We start from the raw sequence: 20,229 nt of genomic DNA, 5'->3' as shown, positions 1-20,229 counted from the left end.
AATTAACAATTTAGTTGTTAATGTAAAGGAGAAAAACAAATTAAAAGTGGATTTAAATCTGTCCATTGAGCACAAATTCCTGTTTTTATGGTGTCTGCTGTTGCTTGGTTTTCACTGTCTAAAGTTTATAGTCCGAATAGAAGATGATGTCATTTCGGTCATTTCGATGTCGGGTCCTAACCTCCTTCCTTGTAGATAATGTATCAGTGATCCACCATGCTTAAAAAAATAATTTATCTTGGATGAAGGTACAGTCATGTTGCAGAACAAAGAAGGCTTTCGGGCAGTTTTTGACGTCAATAACAAAAATGTTCCCAACAAAAACAGTTGGCCTTTTTCTCCAGTTCTTCTTTCTTGGTTCAGATGACTCTGCAGGAGTCATGGGTATTTATCAGCTTTAGCACTAATCAACAGCAGTGAAACCATGACAACCTGGGTGCTGTTGTTTTTTGGCATGCTGTGATCCAGTTGTCATTTCCTCTGGTGACTTGTGTGACTTTTTGCCATCTTTTTTTTTGCCAAAAATCCCATCTGGCCCATGTATACATGCTAGCTTTGGTGGGAAAATGTGTGCGTCTGTTAGTGTGAGAGGGACTCTTTCCCTTCACACCAGTAGCCCTCTGTTGAACTCTGTGACCCTTTAGGCTCATATTAAATGTGAGATCTTGAGCAGACGGAGGAGAAAAGGATGTTAGTTTAACATTTGTTGTGGCCCACTGTTTCAGGATAAGAACAATTACAAACTAATCAGTGGTCCTCAGTGTGTTAAATTACATAAATAGAGGCTGTTGGCATTAACGTGGTGCCTACAGAAGCATACAGGTCTGAGAAAGGTTACATCCTGTAGCACAGCTAATTAGAGCCCATTCATTATCCTCTGTCATCTGCTCATATAAAGGTGCTGTTAGAACTTTTTAAAATAAGCACATACAACCATCTGTGTTACAGCTTGGACTAAACACTGAGCCTTCAGCAATTGAATACCCCATCAAGACCCTTCGGCTCCACGGCGGAAACAAAGTTAATGACTCTTCCGTCTCCGCTCCTCTCAGGATTTGCTTCGCTATTGTTGAACCTGGCGGTGCAGTCACAGGTTTGACTGACAATACTGTGGGAACGTTCTTGAGCATGATAATAAATAGCATCTTTATGTGCGTTTAACCTTACACTGTGTTAATCATGATGGTATACAGCCCTTTCCCTCCTTTCTCTGTGAACTTCTTTACTTATGAAGATCTTGTAGTCTCAGATACTTTGTCTCCTCTAAATATTTGTCTCATCATCGTGCCGTGACTGCTGTATCTAGCCCTGCAGTGAACACAGTGCAGACTTGGCACAGTGTACTGTCTAGGTTTGTGTGTGGTCAGGGCCAAGAAAGGAATGAGATGAGTGTTTGAGCCACTTCTATATCAGTATAAGTCAATATTGATCTGTCTGAGCCCAAAAAGGGGCAATTGACATTATCCAGTGCAGAGTGGGAGGAGCTGCCAGCTGTCTGCACATAAATAATGTGCAATAAACAAAGTGAAAATGAGGGAGCTGCACTTGGGCACTAGATTGTTTATGGAAGTGTTACTCCATGCCAAAATGCACAGAAATTATGTGTTTGCTGGATTGGCTGCTTGTTTCTTTAATATCTGAAGAAGGAAAAGGCCTGTAACATAACATAAGAAAACATTGGGGATTTATTTGTGGAGGCTGTCTAGTTAATATCTATGATTACCACATTTATCCTGCAGCAGTGACCCCTGGCAGACCTTTTATCTGAAGCCTTTGGGAAGTGTTCGGGGTCATGAGCTGGTTGGTTCCACCTTAAACCAAGCAGTCTGCAGCTCTTAGTCTATGTTCCCAAAATATCTGGATGAAAGATAAACCGTCCTCCTCTCCTTTGCTCCTCACTCCCTCTCCCATGCTTTCCTCTCCCTCCCCTTGTCATTTTCTCTGTGTGCAATGCTCCCACACTCTCCTATTTAATCCCCCCCCCCCCCCCCCCGCTCTTTACCCCCCTTCCCCCCCACCTTAATTTTTTTTCCTGAGTGTTGTCTCCTCCCATACCCGATAGCCCTCTGTATCATCTGCATTTCTCCTCCTCTTCTGTGTTCCACTCACTCCACCCATGTTCGATTCCCCTCCTCTTTCTCCTCCCATCCTAACCTCGACCCGTTCTTTCTCTCGTCTCCCCCTACTTTTCTCCCTTCCTCCACCTTTCTCCTCCCCTCTGTCATTAACTAGTATATAAGAGCATTGCATCCCTCTCTACCTCTCTCACACACACAGTGTGTTGGCTGGGAAGGGGATAGTCCAGGGGAAACTAGGAATTACACTGTCTACCTACCTGTCTTCCTACGGAATTATTTTCCACTCTGGAATTTCCATTAGAGAGGTACAGCCTTTATATGTGTAATATAATAGCGCTAAATAATAGGAAGTATGCTGTAATTATGATAATGTTAGCAATCTAAATGTCTTGTGGTGAGAGTTCCCTGAGGGCTGTTGTGTTTTAATGCTACTGAACTGCTACAGCAATATAGTGAGATTTATATTTTACTACTTTGCATGTGTGTGTTTAAGTGTGTTGCCTGCTATATAATAATATTTTACATTACTTAAAATGCTCCTGACCATAAATTTTCATGCACATTTGTGCCAACTATAGTGTTTAGTTCCACTTCTTCTCATCCCCCACAATTTCTATTGTCCGTTTGACCCCTTTACTCCCTTTGTGTTCCTTATTTGAACATCTATCACCACATTTTCCTTCTCACTTCCTTTGTCTTATAATGCCAAACAATAACAAATCTAATGTATGCTTTTCTCCCGTATCTCCCCCCCAGATCTTGGAACAACATCTTAACGGGAGCCTCTGCACATTCTCATCCATCATCAGCAGCCAGTGACATCATCATTATCACTTGATCTGCAAAATACTTTCCCGCCACCGACATCATCAATCGTCAGCCGCATCAAAACGGAACGCATCCGACATCATTGACGAGACCATGAGCAGCAACTACAGCGTCACACTCACAGGCCCCGCCCCCTGGGGCTTCAGGCTGCAAGGAGGAAAGGACTTTAACATGCCCCTCACCATCTCCAGGGTAAGATGATAACACAGAAACACACTGTGGACACACTCCGACAGATGGGAACAGATGATGATAGGTCTACTCGAAGTCATCTTATCTCACACTTCCGTGAGATAAAAGCACATGTCCATATAAATCCACACATATACAGCCAGTCATCATAGGGCAGCTGTCGAATGGCATTCCAGCAATGCCATGTGTCTGATAAGTCATTAAAACGATGAAAACTGATTTCTATGCTTCCTTCCTCTCCATCTTTCCGCTACCTTGCTCCACTTCTGCAGCCCCGCTGGTCATAGCTCAGCTGTACCATATGTCATCTGTCCTGTTTTGACCATGCAGGAAACCTTTTCTCACTTTCTTTGCTTTCCACTTCAATGTGAGTGTCTGTTTTGAAAAGCTCAGCAATCAAAGTTCTGGCACACACATCTTGGCTTCAGTCCCTCTGCTTGAACAGCTAACTTGATGGTCCTTTGGTTTCTATGTCTCTCAGACCGTCTAGTACACTTAACATTACCTCTCATTGCCCTCCCCCTCTGAAATCCATTCACACATCAAGGTTCTCTCACAGAGTATGTTTCCCTCATCACTTCAACTATAGTGTAATCTTGAAACATGATAATCCACTCTTAAGTTTGCTCAAGCTTCTGTTCTGTTCTGCTTGGATATGCTTTACACCCACATGCAGGACATTTACACTAAAACTCTCTAAAACTAGCAGTGTCCAGACTTACAGCAACATGAGTCTGATGATAAATGGCTTGTCAGATCCTGTGCCAATCTCCCTCTGGGCCTTTTTTGGGTTGCCGTGTTTGTGTTATTACTTGGGATGTGATACTTTTCCCACTAACTGAAGCCATGTGAACCACAGTTGTCTGTTTGTGTGTCTGGGAGTGCAGTCAGGTCTAAAAGCATGGAAGACACTGTTTGTAAAACTGAGAGAGAAAAAACTGACGGAGACCGGCAACATGTTAAAGTCTTTAAGCATCTTTTTATGAACTAAACCTTTAGTTGTTAACTGTCAAATCTGAAGGAACAAACCCTTCATCACACACACAATAAGGCATTCTCAAGAAAGTGAAATGCTGTAATGAAATAGGATGACCTGTTGAAAGAAACCGTGATGATGTGGATGTTGGTCAGTAAAGGTATTCTTCTTCACATAGAAGCTGGCAGTAAGGAAACCATAATTGTCTCAGCCATCCACTCTGACCTTTACTGCAGTATCACAATGACAGTTATATGGTCTGAGGTTTCAAGTCATTGGCAGGAAATCAAGTGAAGAATTCTGATATGCTAATGCTTATATTTCCACACACACAATGTCATTCAAAGCATTTACGTTCTTAGAGACTGTTGGGTATTTTAACTATATTAAAGTACTTAAAGTATTGAGTGTTGTTGGAGCCAGCCTCAAGTGGCCGTTCCAGGAAGTGCGCCTCAGGTACAGCACTGCGTTTTTGTTTTGTTTTAATGCGTGAAATGTTACTGATATTCAGTCTTTACATCATCTAATAAAACAATAAGCCTAAAATTTACACATGACTTTTTTTGTGCGTTGTGCCGTGATGGTGAGCAAGTTTCAAACTGCGTAGTTGGCACTCTGCCTTTGTCTTGTCAACGCTCAATTTAAAGTATTATCACACAGCTGAGGTCGTCAGCATTTTTGTCTTCCCTTTGCTGTGAGTGAGGCATGTCAGCATTCAGATTGAGATGGTATATCTGATACTGATATAGTGATCTCCTCTAAAACTGTCTGACCAAATGAGTTGTTTATCCAATAACTTATTCACAGTAAAATCAAAATGAAGTAAATAAGCAGCTGTTCCTGTGTTTAGATGCAGTGTCACTGCTATCAGCTCATAGCAGGAGATCTGGGAAGATCTGTGATCTGCCAGAGGTGAAGCAGAGGAGGAGAGCAGGGACTTTTCACTGAAATGAAGGAGGTGCAGATATGCAGTGCACGGAAATTAATCTACACACAAAGTATATACAGTTCAAGCTTGAAGAACTGATGACAGCCAGTCTATATCACTGAAACATATATGTCACTCAACAGGTCATCTATCTGGATCTCCCTCTGTGTCCCCCTTCATTCTTATCATAGTTTTGTCCATAACTTTCTATTTAGTTCCCCCCACTCTCTCTCTCTTTATATATCTCCGGACCTCTCTGTCACTTTGTCTTTAGCTGTTGGATCTTACATAACACATGACTCACTCCTCGCACACATATACGGTAGTTTTTTGTCTAGCTATCTTATCCATCCTATTAAATCCAGGTTCTGGTGATGAAGGGCAGTGCTTCTGACCGCTGATCACCAACACTTACACACATATGCCCCCGGTACACAATACAAACACACACACACAGATTGCCAGTCTAACCATAGAGCTGGTTCTTAGAAGAGACCACAGAGTTGGAGTTATTAGAGAATGCAGCACCACTGCCAAACCACAGTTACCCCAACAGCTGCTGTTGCTAAGCTCTATATGTGAATATACTGTGTGTTTCGTTTATGGCAATTGATGTACCCACGGCATTATCACATTGTACCAATACTTCATCACGGGGTTGGATAGTTGTAACCACCACAACATTTTCTTAAGCGTCTGCCCGCTAACTGCTGTTTATGCAAATTGTCCTCAACTGATTCTTTTGCCCTTTTTACAGTTTAGAAAAACAGTTTTATAAGAGGCCAAGATTGATGGTGCTGCTTCTCTAAGTGCCAATGAAATGTTTTACCATGGCTTCCCTTTTTGACAGAGGCCATAAATGTAAATGGAAAGGAGTAGACTTTAGCTAAAAGCACAGGCAGTGTGCCTGTAAGCACAATAATACATTTCTATCACCATGTCTGTGCTGATGGGCCTGATTTAGGAGAAAAATTTGATATATGGAGAAATACACCCATCAAAATGTTTTCAGCCATTTGTTTTATCATGTGAAGAGACAGAAAACACATTATTTGTACAGGGTCAATCAATATTTAAAACCTTTCAGCCCATTTGCAAGATCTGCTGCTAAAATTATTTAAAGGAAAGTCACCCAGGGGAATGGATGAATTAGGATTCTAAGAATAGATGCATCATCTCACAGGTCAGTTACCATGACCACACCCACTTACAAGACACACTGTAGGCTGTTTCTACAGTGAGCTGCACAGACACCAACATTATACCAGGAATTAAGCATCCATGTTTACATTTCTTCACACTACAGTCTCAGTAGCATTACATACTGGCCTAAACAGGGACCTCCATGTAAAAATAAAAATGGTGATCCTACAGTGGTTGTAACATCCATGGGATATCTTTGTTGAAGAGAAGTGAAATTTTGATGGTTTATTCTGTTTCTATAGAGGTGTATGTAGAAGTCTAAAAACAGGTTTTGAAGAATTGCTAGTGCAGGTTTGAGTGCACAGTTAATCTATAATAAAACCTTTTCATGGAAGAATGCAGTTCCTGGAAGTGCACCAGCAATGGCTGCCTCCTGCTTCCCCAGAGTAGCTTTTCAACAGACGATGATAACAGCTGACCACACCGATGGCTCTATTTCAAAGACTGTTTAGGTCTATACATAGTCTCCTTTCATAGTCGCCTTTTATCTGTCTTTCTCACATTCGTCTCCCTGCTATTACTTCTTCCTCCTACAGTTTACATCACCATGACCAGGTCTTTAAGGCGTGATGCATGGTTTACCCTTCTATGCAAACAGAGCCAGGTTGCAGCTCCCCCATATGACCTAATAATACATCACTATCTATTTATTTTAGTGGAATAGTCCTAAAGCCAGAATCAACATCTTATCATTTCCTCTCCAATAAATCAGTCTGTCACTGTGTGTGTGTGTGCGTGTGCGTGTGCGCATGTTGTGTAATATTGTGTTTGGACAGTCGACTTTTCACAGCCGTACGAATTATTGTACACTCCCTAAATTTTTTGAGATTTGACATTATGTTATGTCGACATGCACATGTGAGGTTGTTGTATGTGTTTTTCTGGTACCATTGAATGATCATTTGTCCAAATTTAATGGAATAACTTAGATTTAGACAACCCTTATATGGTCAATAAATTGAGGGTCATTCTTTTACACACAGAATATCCCTAAAAAGACATGGCTCCTCACTTTATCTCTTTACTAATGAGTCTAAAGTGGTGCTGGTGTAATGAGGATTTTTTTTCTTTTTTTTTCAGACTAGAGAACTTTTATAAGCCTGGCAGAAAAAGCACAGCCGAGTCATATTCTACTGCACTGAATTGACAATGAAGAAGGAAAAGAATAACCTATTGTTAAATGCTGCTATAATGCGTTTTCCACAGTAGCTGCTTGTCTCCTCGGCTTTCCTCTCAGGATATGGGCTGCCTCGCTCCATCATGTTTATTTATAATAATAAGACTGCTAAAACTGAGAGGTATAAAAGTGAAAAAATGTCTGTGTAAGAAGTCCAAAAGAAGGAAAAGAAAATGGTTGGTGTAACAGCAGTAGCATCTCTGTCCTGATTGGTTTAATTGAGTTAGCTCAGAGGCTGTGTTTGGACACTGCACACTTACACAGACTTCTCATACATAACTTTATGCACAGGAGAAAAAGATATTAAAGACATTTTCAGACACAAAATGATTAAAATAAGTTATAAGAACAATCCAGTCTTCTGTGTTCATATGGCTGCGTGTTCCTCAGTATCATCACACCATAGAGTCTGGCTGTGAAATAACTGTGAAAGCGCGGTTTGTTCACCTCTAGTTTTAAGTACAGTAACAATAAAGTCAGGTAGACAGCTTTGGCCTGGTGTGTCCCCTATAATTCTGCACTTCCTTCCACATTCATGTGTTTTAATACCTACAGTGTACCTCATAAATATGACATGTTAAATGCTTTCCAGTGTTAAGGTTTATTTTTCTGCTGCTTACCTTTTATTAGATGTTATTTTTTTCTCCCAGATTCCTTGCCGTAAAGGTGCCCTGTTGAGTTTTTGACCAGTAGTTTGTGGAGTGATGCAGACAGTGTGATGGATCCACCGAGGGCAGTAAAGTGCCAACAAGCTCAATATTAAAGAAGCCTGTTAAATATGGACATTATCAATGCTGGTTTCATAATAATTAAAAAGGCAACTCAAGTAATGAGACAATTATTGTATTGTTGTATTGTGTATGGGTGAACATAATCCTTTGAAACTACTTTTTGTGCATGATGATGATGGAAAGCAGCTGAATCTTAATATTTTATCCACTGGTATCAGATCAGTCAGATCATGTCTGAGTAGGCAGGATGCTTGTAAGCATGGCAGATCTGTGGGCCAGATTTAAAATCATATTTCCACTGCTTTATATCTAATGTGCACAGTGTGTTCTTGTGGGTTTGGCAGCTGCTGAGCAATAAGCTAGCTATGGGAGCACAATCCGATAAGGCGTTTTCTTATTAGGCACTCTGGCGATAACGTCAAAGTCAGGCAGCAGTGTGCACAGAGCTTTAGGGTAAGGGACTGTTGTTTTTAAATATTTTCTCAATTTTGAAAGTGTGTGTGCCGAGATATCAGTGCGCATGCACCGGCACACATGAACATGTGCAAATTCATACTGTGAATATACAGCTACAGGAATGCTGTCATTTTAAGAGCACCCGCAGCAGGCTGAGGCCCTTTAAAACGTGTCTTATATTGATTCTCCCTGGCAGTTGGAGCCTTGCCTTTTCTATAAAGAATATGATCTCCAGACGCTCCATTGTATTCTCTGTTTTATATTGTTGTATCATGTGTCAGATACTCACACTAAATTCATCATCAGGGTTTTGTTTTTAAAATATGACTAGCGTGGATGTTTCTGTAGTTTGGGAATGCAGTGGGCTTTAGATGATTTTTTTAACCTGCCTTCTTGTCTGCCAGCAGCAGGCTGCAGCCAAACGATGGAAGCCTGATGCATTCATCGCGACAGGCGGTCAGATGAACACTAGGTCCTGTTTCATATATTTCAATGCATCTGTTGACATATCTGTAAGATTTACTTCCATTTAGAATCATAAATTGTGAGTGAAACATCACTTCAGAGTTTACTATGTGTTGCCGATGGATCCATATGAGTTGACTCGACGTCTGCCCCTGCTTCTGTCTCCTGCACTTTCTTCACCTTAACCTTTCTGTCACATTTCTACTGACACCCTTCATTCTGCCTTAGCTTCTTCATTGTTGTTTAGCTGTTTACTGTGTTGCTAAGTGATCAGAGCACTAATTGCCGTTCAGTTTCCTGTGTTTCATTCAAGGTTCCTGCTGAATGGGAAGTTCTTGATGCTTTGATATGATATGTTTTCCTCATTATAATTACTTGACTTATTACTTACTCATGAAGGTCACACCTCATGAAGTGAAATGAATGTTTGTGAAGTAACTTTTGTATATGTTTGGATCATAAGGTATGTGTGTCTCCAGCTTTTAAGGTGATGTGAACCATCTGCCTGTCATCTCTGTCACTCCCTCTGCTGAAAGCAGGCATTGTTCAAAGCACTCAAACTGGTCACTGTATGTTCAAACCAGACCACTCCAACAAGCCTTTATTGCTGTGTGTTGAAACCAGGTTTTTATTTTTTTTAAGCTCTTAAATCAGACAGCACATATGTTGAAATATGACATGGCTAGAAGTATACTGGCGAGTTCATCTGTGCAGGTTTTAATGTACCGCATGTGTGATTCTCATTGTTTTTGAATGAGTGATGACACCAGTGTTGACCTTTTTACTCTTGCGTGAATGTACAACAACGCAGCAGTATTTTACACGTGGGTTTGTTAAAATGTGAAATATCAGGGGCGTTACCAGTTTCAGCCACATGTAACCATTTTAACATTAAAAATGTTTACAATACAAATAGGAAATAGTCATATTATAGTGAAATCCCTCACATATATATATGACCACAGGAGGACAACTACAAAAAAGCATTTTTTGTTAAGGATGAGCTACTATAATGTTTTTTTATAATGAGTTTAATGGCACCTTGAATCTTATGTGTAGATATGGATGGTTGTCTGTGACACAAAATACACAGTATCACAATGTGAGCACTGTACTTCCAGTGATGATATATGCACGTAGTGTAAAAGCTGCTGTTGTCTGTCATGGTCAAAGCAAAGGAGCCATAAATCAAATACCCTGGGAAACTTGAAGTGTTTGGCTTGTTGCATGGAGAGATTATTTGGATGCCTGTTTCTGATTTTCTCCATGATTTGTTGCACTGTCTTTGATATAAAACTACTCAGAAATTGTTTTAATCATAGTGATTTAAAACAAATGTTAGTGTTTGGTAACAGATTTCTCACCAGCTGAGCTGAAATAATAGCTTTAGACATGAATATTAAACACTTAAAAAGCTAATTAAAGATTTTTTTTCCCTTCACTGTATGAATGAGCTGTTGTTCTTACTCGCATGTATGCAGGTTGCTTTCATGCAGTGGGAAACAGAGCAGTGTTTTGTGAGGAAGGCTAAGGGTGTATGTGTGGGGAATGTGGGCAGGGGCTCGGCACAGAGAACTAATTGGGGAAAACATATAATTGAACATTTTGTGGTTAGGACTGGAGCCATAACAGTGCCAGCGTGGTTAGCATGAACACACCCCTGGAAGTGGGACAAAATGAGCTGAATAAAAAGCAGATTCGAAGTACCCAGTAGCATTTCTCTCTCTCTCTCTCTTTCTCTCCCATCTCCTGCATCCATACAGTTTTAATCAATGTTATGTCGATCCCTCATTACCCTCTTCTTCCTGTACAATGTGCTTTAGAGCAGTGGTGAGTGATGTTGCGTGTGTTGAGCTAATATGACTATAAAAGGTTGGGGCCGCTGAGCCTTAACGCTAATCCGGGTGCAGAGCCTCTTTTATTAGCCATGCCTGTGTCTGTCTGTATTGGTGTGTATGTGTGTGTGTGAGTGAGACAAAGGAAACAGACCAAAAGACGTCTAAACCCACATTACTCCGTCTCATCCTCGCCTGTCCTTTCACATTCAGCAGAAACTAACTCTCTGTAAGTTCAATTCACTTAAAGTGATATATTGTCAGTAAGCATAAGAGCCACTTCATAGTGAGATCTACCACAAAAGCGGTCTGTGTGTGTTCAGTCAAGTGGTCTGTGTGGTCTTTTTTTGTGGTGTCAAAAGAAACAAATGACCTCACTCCCCTTTGGACACACTTGGACCCTCAGTGTGTGACCAAGAATGGTCAGAACTACAGCTGCAAGGTGTTTCCATTCTCTAAGCACTCACAACGACCATGATGTTCATTATTTAATTACTTAACTGCTAGAAAAATCATCAGTTATTGTCACATACATTTAATATTAGCACTACCTTAAATTTCCTTAAAAATCATTTGGTGTCATGGAAACGACACGAGAGACGTCTTAGGTACATTTCCATAGCTGCCACTGCGCCGGCTGATGGCTCTGGCTTATGTGTAGCATGCTGACACAATGTACAAAAACACCTTTTAACAGGTCCTAATAAAAAGACAAAAGTAATTGTATGTCGTGTGTTTTGCAGCAAATAAAAAAGCAGTATAAATAAAGTCACTATTAGTAACGTAGAAACAAGGCTCGATCCCGCATTGGCACAAAGCACCAGAATGGAGAACAGGCAATTAGACAGTTAATCTAATTTGATTTTATTTTTGCGTGGAGTCGAGCTGGTTTATGTGCCTGTTAAATGCTTAGTTGCTTCGCAACTGTTCTCCAAAATTTGTTTACAAAATACATTCAGCGTCCCTCACAAACAGACGGACAACACAAGCAGATATTTTGGAAAATCGTACAATCATTCCTGCTGCACAGTTATGAATCTAAACTCTGCACTGATACAGTGCAGACCCTGTGTGTGTTTAATACTCTGCTGTTTTTTTTTTTTAGTTTTTTTGCTTAAATCTGTTTCAAATTAACCAACTTCCTCTAGAGTGGAAGTGTAGCAATGAAACTTTGTTTAGATATTTAGAGCATAGCTCAAAAATCACTGGACACCGAGAGGTGTGTATGCATATTTTATGATGCGTGTAAACGGAGAGATACCTGGCTTATAATTACTGTTTCCTCAAAGCCCATAAACGTGGAATGTGTCTACACCATGTAGCGTCCCATCATCTCTTTGTCACCTTTTAAAAAGCATTTTGTACGAAGAGTAATGGTGTAATTGCTTTTTACTGGGCCTTTGCATGATCTTCATTAAACAGTTAATGGAGTGTCAAAATAAGCAGTTTTTTTCTGCTGACAGAAGCAGACATTACAAAACACCAACCTTTTATTTTTTGAAATTATAAAACACACCTCCAGTTATCAATCGATCCAAATATCATTCAAGTTTTCTTAATTAGTATTAATATCTGCCCTACCGAAAGAGTTTCTCCATGATAAACAGTAATGAAAACATTTCGCTTTTTGCTTCTTATTCTCATTTTTTCACATGTACTGTGGTTTTGGAATGTTTCCTCTAACAAGCTGTAAGCCCAGTATGACAGCACACCATAAAAAAACCAAACAAAGGTTAATCCAACATGAAGGCTCCTGCTATTAGACACGCATTGGTGAGTGTACAGTAGACCCTCCGCAGGTCTTTCATTAGCTTGCCCAAATACTTCTCTAATATAATGGATCCATAAATCCTGTGAGGGTGATCGTGTACGTCCCACATCACCTTGACCCACCCTCATGCTTGACTAATCCAGCCTGTGATGTAGATAATTTACAGTGTGGTTTGTGTGTTTTTATGTTTCTGCAGCTGCAGGATGGTGGGAAGGCAGCAAAGGGAGGTATTGCAGTTGGAGACCTGGTTCTGTCGATTGACGGCATCGCCACGGAGGGCATGAACCACCTGGAGGCCCAGAACAAAATCAAAAGCTGCACCGGAAACCTCAGCCTTACCCTGCAGAAGTAAGCAATGACCTCACACTGTCTGTAGCTGTTAAAGCACAGATTTAGTATGCGAACCTGAGCGGGTGGAAGTTTTATCTCCATAACGACGAAAATCCACACAGACTATTGCCGCGACCCAGGACATCCCGCATGCAGGCATATGTTCACTGTTGTTGTAGGAGTTAATCTTAGCTTTAACACACATCAGCACCATTAGTTCTGCCTGATCTCACATACCCTGAAGGAGAGAATAACTAAACTCAGAGAAAGCATCGCACATGTGGACCACCACCTCTTCCCCAAGGCCAACTCCTCACTGTTTGGTTGGATCCTGTATAGTGGAGGTGATTTATCTCAAGCATGTATGTTAGTGTGTAGGTGTGTGTGTGTGTGTGTGTCTGTGACTTCATATTGGTTCTCATGTGGTTTGAATTGTCTGGCTCTTTGGCAGGACTTGTAGGCATGTGTGTGTTTTTACTTAAAGTGTGAGATGTTCAAGGCTCCTACTTCTACTTTTGGATTCAGGATCATAAAGGTAATAGCTAAATTTACATTAAAGAGTACACACAGAGGTACAACTTGATTAATTTTTCTGGGTTTTACCTGTTGTTCATTCTCTCTCTGTGACCTTTCTCTCGTCCCACCCCTCATTTGATCCTAACTGAGCATGTCTTCTAATTTGTGTCCCAATGATGACAGACTGAAAGTGTTTACTTTTGGTCGAGTGGCTGAGGAAACATACGGTAATATCACAGGGTTTTTCAGGGTCAGTGTGTGGGTTTCTGTGAGTCGAAGACGTCTTTGGTTGACTTCTTTTTTTATCATGGAGAAAAGGCGTCCAGGAATAACACGTGTCAAGAGTTCATTGATGGATGAGTTATTTGTCAGGGTGGATGTTCATCTTCTGACGGAGAGCCAAGGTTCGCTGACAATGATGTGGAAGGTATGCAGCCTTGGGGACTGAAATTGATTTTGCAGGAAACACTAGGAGTCCTCTCCACTCTAATATTTAGACCGTTTAATAACATAAACAGAATCAAAATAGACTATAATTAGTATTTGGGGAGTTTTCTTCATCGATGGTCTGTTAAAATCCTTATGAGGATTATTATTATATTATATATCAAGCTGTTACATGTCATATGCTTGATGGCATCTTTGGATTTTCCAGTACACTGTGGTAAAGTGCATTTTGTTGGATGAAGTTTGCATTGCGGATGCATTGCATGTACTCCCACCAGCTCCAGCGTTCCTCCTATCAAAGACTCTTGTGACTGTGTCAGGCGTCAGGCAATGCAATCATATGTTCCATTAGGACGTGTTGTAGTATATAAACGTTACCATTGAAGAAAGTGGTGGTCCAGTTTGGGATCTGTCCTCCGGCTCCTATGAACATGTAGCTACAGATCGCCAATCCGCATCTCTTTACAGTTTACTGCTTTGGCCAAATGTTTCCATTATTTCTGTGTACTGCAAGATTGTGTTAGTAGAACCACATCACAACATGTAAGTTAACACTCACTAACTCAGAAGCCAATAAGCATATTTTCCAAAATACTTTAGCAGTCATTATACTTTCCAGTGTGAGGCTTCAGCTGCAGTGATGTGTAGACATTTGTTTCACATTGCTTCATTTAGCACAAACATGGCTGCAACGTGTCAGCGTAACGAAACAAATCTCATATATGGGTGCGCTTATTTGGGAAGCCGTTACAGGGATTATCTGTGCTGCATCACTTTGTTTTCTGCACCATTGGAAACACATTGAAAAGCTTGTTTCATTAAATTTATTATGAGAGTATTAAGGCTGCGACCGGGCTGCCACTTTAAGGGACGACTTCAAGCGCTAGCTTGATGTTTTACTGGTGATACTTTAGCAGGTTTCTGGCGGGACTCTGTTTACCAACTCCACTTACAATCAGAATAAAACCAGAGTTTCTGGGATTGGTTCTGGTTTTTGCTTGGCATTTACTGGCACCCTGATTGACATACTGTATATTCAAAGAGTGTCACGCTGAGGCCAACATCTGCGCTTTAATGGGCTTACATGCGTAATGGAAAGAACCAATCTACCCCCGTGTTTCAGTTAGTTTTTATAGGTATCAGTCACTCCTCTTTTCCCTTTTTCTTGCACATTGAGATTGGGTTTGTCACTGGGTCAGATAGCAAAAGGAATGAGAGCAGTGAGGAGATACAGGCAAATGTTAACAATGCATGTGGCGTCTGTATGTGTGTATTTTAAAGGGAGACAAGTTGTTATCCCTTTTCCAAATAAAGAGGTGATGTGGAGGAGAGATGGACAGCAGATGTGTGAAATACAAAGCTGTAAAGTAAAGTTGTCTCCGCACAAAATGTCTCCTGGCTTAGGTTATTTTTTAAGGATGGCAAATGTAAGGACAGCCAAATTATCCTGGCACTGACCCGCCTCCCCATCCAGTAAAAAGCTGGAACAGAACTGGGATTTATTAACTCTAGATGCATGAATGCAAATACCATGGTTACCGAGGTATTCATCACACACCAGCATTCATTCAGCAGTCTGAGTATTTCTTTATTTCTGTGGCAAAAAAACCCTCTCAGTGCTGAAACTACAGGTAACAGGTGCCAAAAGTACAACATGGAAAGATTGTAGCTCTTCCATTCACACAGTGCGGATCAATCGCGTTTAACTGATCAGAGCAGGGCAGCAGTAAAAGTTTAAATCAACAAGAAATCTGTTCAGTATGTGAAAAAGATTTCACTTTGGTGAGCAGGAGATTAAAGATGTCTTTGATATATTCTCCCTCCTCTCAGGTTTTTCATGTCAGTGCTGGCAGTCGCCCTATCAGCTAGTATTGAGGTTGTAGGCTTTATAAGTAGACATCAAATACATCAAAGGCTGCTTTATGAGTTTCTTTGATCCATAAATGGTTCCTTTATTAAAGTCACCATGGGTTTAGAGGTTTGTGTTTTTAATTCTCAAAATAAATGAATACTTGACAGTTTCCGTCCGTGCATAGGGATGAGCTGTATCTGACTACAGCTGCATGTGTCCGCCAGTGTGGTGTGAAAACTTAACTGCATGGCTGTAAGTGTGTTGTCTGCTGTTCAGCCTGACTGAGGCACTGGGGGAATGGTCCTTTGTTTCCCCTAATAACAGTAAGGGAATATAATAAATGGCTGCAGAAATGCAATGTTTATTGTTTTACTCAGCACTTAAGTCTTTGTATATTATTCTTCCTACTAGGAATGCACTTGGTATTGTTTTGTATTAATAGCTCTAAAAACACTGAGGTTTGGTTCATGACCTTTGGAGGGTTGATGGTGTTTTTGCAGCTCTCCTGCTGTGATAGCGAGACGTGCTGAAAAAGCAGAAACAGGAAGGATGGAAAAAGGGAGGCGAATAGACGTGACTTTGTGGCGCACAGATAAAAGAGAGACAGATAAACAGTGACGGAGAAGACCCAGATTTTTCAGCTTCATCAGCTCTGTCGACATCTGCTGTTTCTGTCAACCATGGATCTCCCTGCTCAGTGACACCAGGCAACGTTAAAACATCTCCCGCTCCGTGTTTAGATCCATATATCTCCGTAAAGTCTTACTGTGATTACTTGTGCACAGCTGTGGAAAACATGCAGTTGGGTTTCTGGGAATTTCTTTTTTTTCAATTAATCATTTTTCCATTTTCTTATCTTCGCTGTCAAACTACATTGTGTTTGATGAGACCCATAAAAACAGCCGATATCTTGTTAGCTAATCGGTCTGTTTTACTGTGCGGAAAAGACACATGTGTGGAGCACATGTGTCTACAGCAGATACACACTCCACACAGGGACACATACAAACAGAAACTGATAAAAATAAACAAGTACTTGATTATTTATTAATTTCTTGATTAATCCTTTAGCCCATGAACTAAACATTGATCAAATTTGAACCCTGCGGCTAAATTACATCCTTAAACCACTTGTTGTCAAACAATAAAACATATACTAACATTTTTATATACTGTATCATGCATAGTACCAGGATAAATCAAACCTTTCTGGAATTTTTGCATCGCAAAGGACAGCTCCGGTTGGAAAAAGCTGTTTGACAAAGCTCAAAGAAGGAAATTCAACTTTGGAAGTTTCATGAATTACAAAAGCAGAAGGACGTTTTCTCCTAGCTGAAGTCCTGAGGCATTCCCGCTAGGATAAACTAATCATGAAGCTTCAACACTTAAATTAGCTTCGTAGCAATGTAATTGTCCTCTGTAGAGGTACACCAAATTATTAAACTGTTCATTTCAACCAATTATTCCGTGCCTCAACAAAACCACCTTTGTATTCCACTGTAAAGCACGTCAACTGCCAGTGTCTGGTTAAATGCTTTATTCCCCACTGAAAAGTCTTTTCGGAGCCCATTGACTATTTAATGGGCCTGTGTGCGTGTGTGTGTGTGTTTTTCACGGTCCTGATGCGTTTGAGGGTGTTAATACGCGTTTGACCTGATGTTACTCACCAGCTCTCATGTATGGGCACCACAGTATGCAGCAAATGAATGCATTATTTCAATGAACATGCTATCACGCAAAGAAGGAAGGTTGCGTAGCATCTTTTGTGTTGTGCTGAGTTAATTGGTTCCACTGCTCTGTTTATCGGAGTGAAAATCTCCAACTGTTGAAAGGGCCTCAAACAGGATAATTACAGTGTTTGACAAGCCTTTTCTTTGTTGGTGGAGTCATGACATACATTCAGACGAGAGGGAATCTTATGCGTTCATGTAGAAAGCCACATGGATGGGCCATAACGAGGAATAGAAAAACACAATCAGGTTGTAGGTTTCTTTTGCATTCGCGGTCACAGTGGATTGCAGTGTTGTGGTATCGTTGTTTTGCTGCAGTGGTACTGATTTATAGATTCCTGTCTAAATGTACAAACACACAAACACACATCAGTCAGGAAGGATGTTTTGCTCACCTCAAAACTGTGTCTTTTACAAACATGGATTTAACACAGAGAACATGCATGCATGCTAACATTTATTTCTTGCAAACATACAGATAGAGGCACACTCTGGCAAGTACATATGCATGCAGAGATCCCACATAAAATAAAACTCAAGCAGCTGCCTGAGTTATTTTGAGCCTGGAAGCTGGCCTATGTGCAAGAGAATGGATGGGTGAGGGAAGTTTACGCAGGGTCGAGGTGTAAGTTTCATTTTGTTTATGTTGTGTTCCCTGAAAACTACGCCATCCCTGATGCGTGTGCACAGCCAAGTGTCCAACAAATGCACAAACACACACACAGACTTAGCCTGCTGTGGATGTATAGTGGGGGAGTATAGCGAGCATGTTTTTTCTTTAAAATGAATGTATTAATTAAGATAAGATAAGATAAGATAAGATAAAACTTTATTAATCCCGAAGGAAAAAAAAAAAAAAAAGTTTTATCTTATCTTATCTTATCTTATCTTAATTAATACATTCATTTTAAAGAAAAAAAAATTCACAGACATACACACACATCTGCACTATTTCATTTCACATCAAGTGTTTACAATGTAATTATCCTCACAATAAAAAAATGTGTGTGCGTGCATACCAAGCTAATGGCCTTTCATCATATCAGAAACATGAGAAGGTTACATAATTGGTCAGTTCTGTTTCAGTTACCTGTTTGTAGGCAACACTGATACTTTAATAAAATGATGTATTGCCTGTTTTTAGATTGCACTTTGAAATGTAACCCAGTATGGATGACATGTTTACATGGAACTGACCAGCATGTAACAAGAACAGCATGTTTGACTCACTCTATAACTATATAACTGGTGCTGGAGCGAGGCTGTTTGAATTCTTGATTAATGAATCTATAAACTGGCTGCTGAAGTGTCTCAGAGCAAATAATGGCTGCTCCCAATAAAGAGGCACCCAGGGGTGTGAGTATAGAAAAAATATTTTCCTAAAAGTCATACTAAATAATTCTTCGAGAGCTCTTCATGACATTTTTTCTTTTGGCAATACAACACTTGTGTTTTGATCGGAGCGTGTAGCTTAGCTGCAGAAATCTGTGCCTCTATGCAAAGCCTCTGATAGATTCTCTTTGTGCAGCTGCCGTTTTCACTTACTCCGCTCTGATATTTGCCAAAGATGCTCCAAAGCCAGGAGCACTGAACCGGTCTCACCTGTCTCTGTCTTTCACTGCTCTGTCTTATTTGCCAAAGATCATCTAAAACTGGTGGCCGTCATCTTTGGCTCATCTGGGCTCGTCATATTAAACAGTAATATCCTAATACCTAGAGAATGTGATGCACCTGTCTCCGTCTGTCTTTTTGTAGTCTGTCGTGTTTGCCAGAAAATACAAATCCCAGGAGCATGTGAAGGTAGCCCGTAGATAATCTGTGGCCAAGAACACTGTGTTAAACTCATCTGTCTCTGCCTTTTCTTTTAAAATTCTTCTCTGTGATTTGCCAAATATATCTTACTGTAAGCCAAGAGCACTCATCTTTGGCTCAGCGAGGATTGTTGAATGATACCCAAGCGGGCAGCTGGAGCGGTGTGAAGAATAATCTGGACTGATTAAAAGAGAAAAATTAAGAAAGCGCATTTTACATGTGCTGAGTTGGTGTTTGGTACAATGAGCACATAAACGTTACGTTCCAAATAAAATAAACTGATAATTATAGTTACAAATGACTCTATAATAAATTGCAATCAACATGTTTATGCATCAGGCATAACTTCCCATCTTCCTCTGCTGCAGCTTTAACATTCAGCTTATGTTATCAGCTCAGATCGTCCAGGATAAATCATTCTTCAGCCAAACTTCTCACTGTGTATTTTTTGCCCTGATTATGTTAGATAATCAGATGACACCATGTTCAACAGGGAGGGTGTAGTAATCCTGAATGTGTAGGTTGGGTTAAATTATATGAGGGGGGTCATTGATAGGTGGTAGATGGAGGTCAGCTCCAAACCCTTTATGGCACTGTGTGAGGAAAACATTGGTATGACAACACAAGGAGGGCATGCACCTAATTATAGCATGGTGAGAAGTGGGCAGTTTAAATGTGTCAGAGAGAGAGACTTATATATATTAACTAGATTATATTCATAGCAAATTATTAGAGTGAGAAGCTTTAAGTGCATCTCGTTCTCTCCCAGTCTTCTCTTGTGTTTCCATACTCTGTCTTCACGCTCATCTGGTGAAGATTTCTATGATTTTTATAGTGGAAAGAAGATGCTGAAAGAAGCTCTGGTATTTGTTCTGTGTCTCTGCCAGGGTCATTTTACAGTC

The 20,229-nt window shown here is 40.4% G+C and overlaps 1 protein-coding gene across 1 annotated transcript in view; it reads left to right on the top strand.

Annotated features, from left to right (window-relative positions):
* Positions 1 to 2,243: 2,243 nt before the first annotated feature.
* The window catches only part of pdlim5a (PDZ and LIM domain 5a), a 44,648-nt gene continuing 26,662 nt past the window's right edge, over positions 2,244 to 20,229 (top strand). Inside the window, exons 1-3 of the mRNA XM_028414166.1 lie at positions 2,244 to 2,383; positions 2,835 to 3,098; positions 12,837 to 12,988. Of these exons, the coding sequence (XP_028269967.1) occupies positions 3,000 to 3,098; positions 12,837 to 12,988 (251 nt within the window). The 5' untranslated portion in view covers positions 2,244 to 2,383; positions 2,835 to 2,999. The remainder of the gene's footprint in view (positions 2,384 to 2,834; positions 3,099 to 12,836; positions 12,989 to 20,229) is intronic.

Source organism: Parambassis ranga, chromosome 9, assembly GCF_900634625.1.
Source record: "Parambassis ranga chromosome 9, fParRan2.1, whole genome shotgun sequence".
NCBI classification, from domain to species: Eukaryota; Metazoa; Chordata; class Actinopteri; family Ambassidae; genus Parambassis; species Parambassis ranga.
The sequence above is the reverse complement of the archived record's forward strand: the minus strand, read 5'-3'. Positions and strand labels throughout refer to the sequence as shown.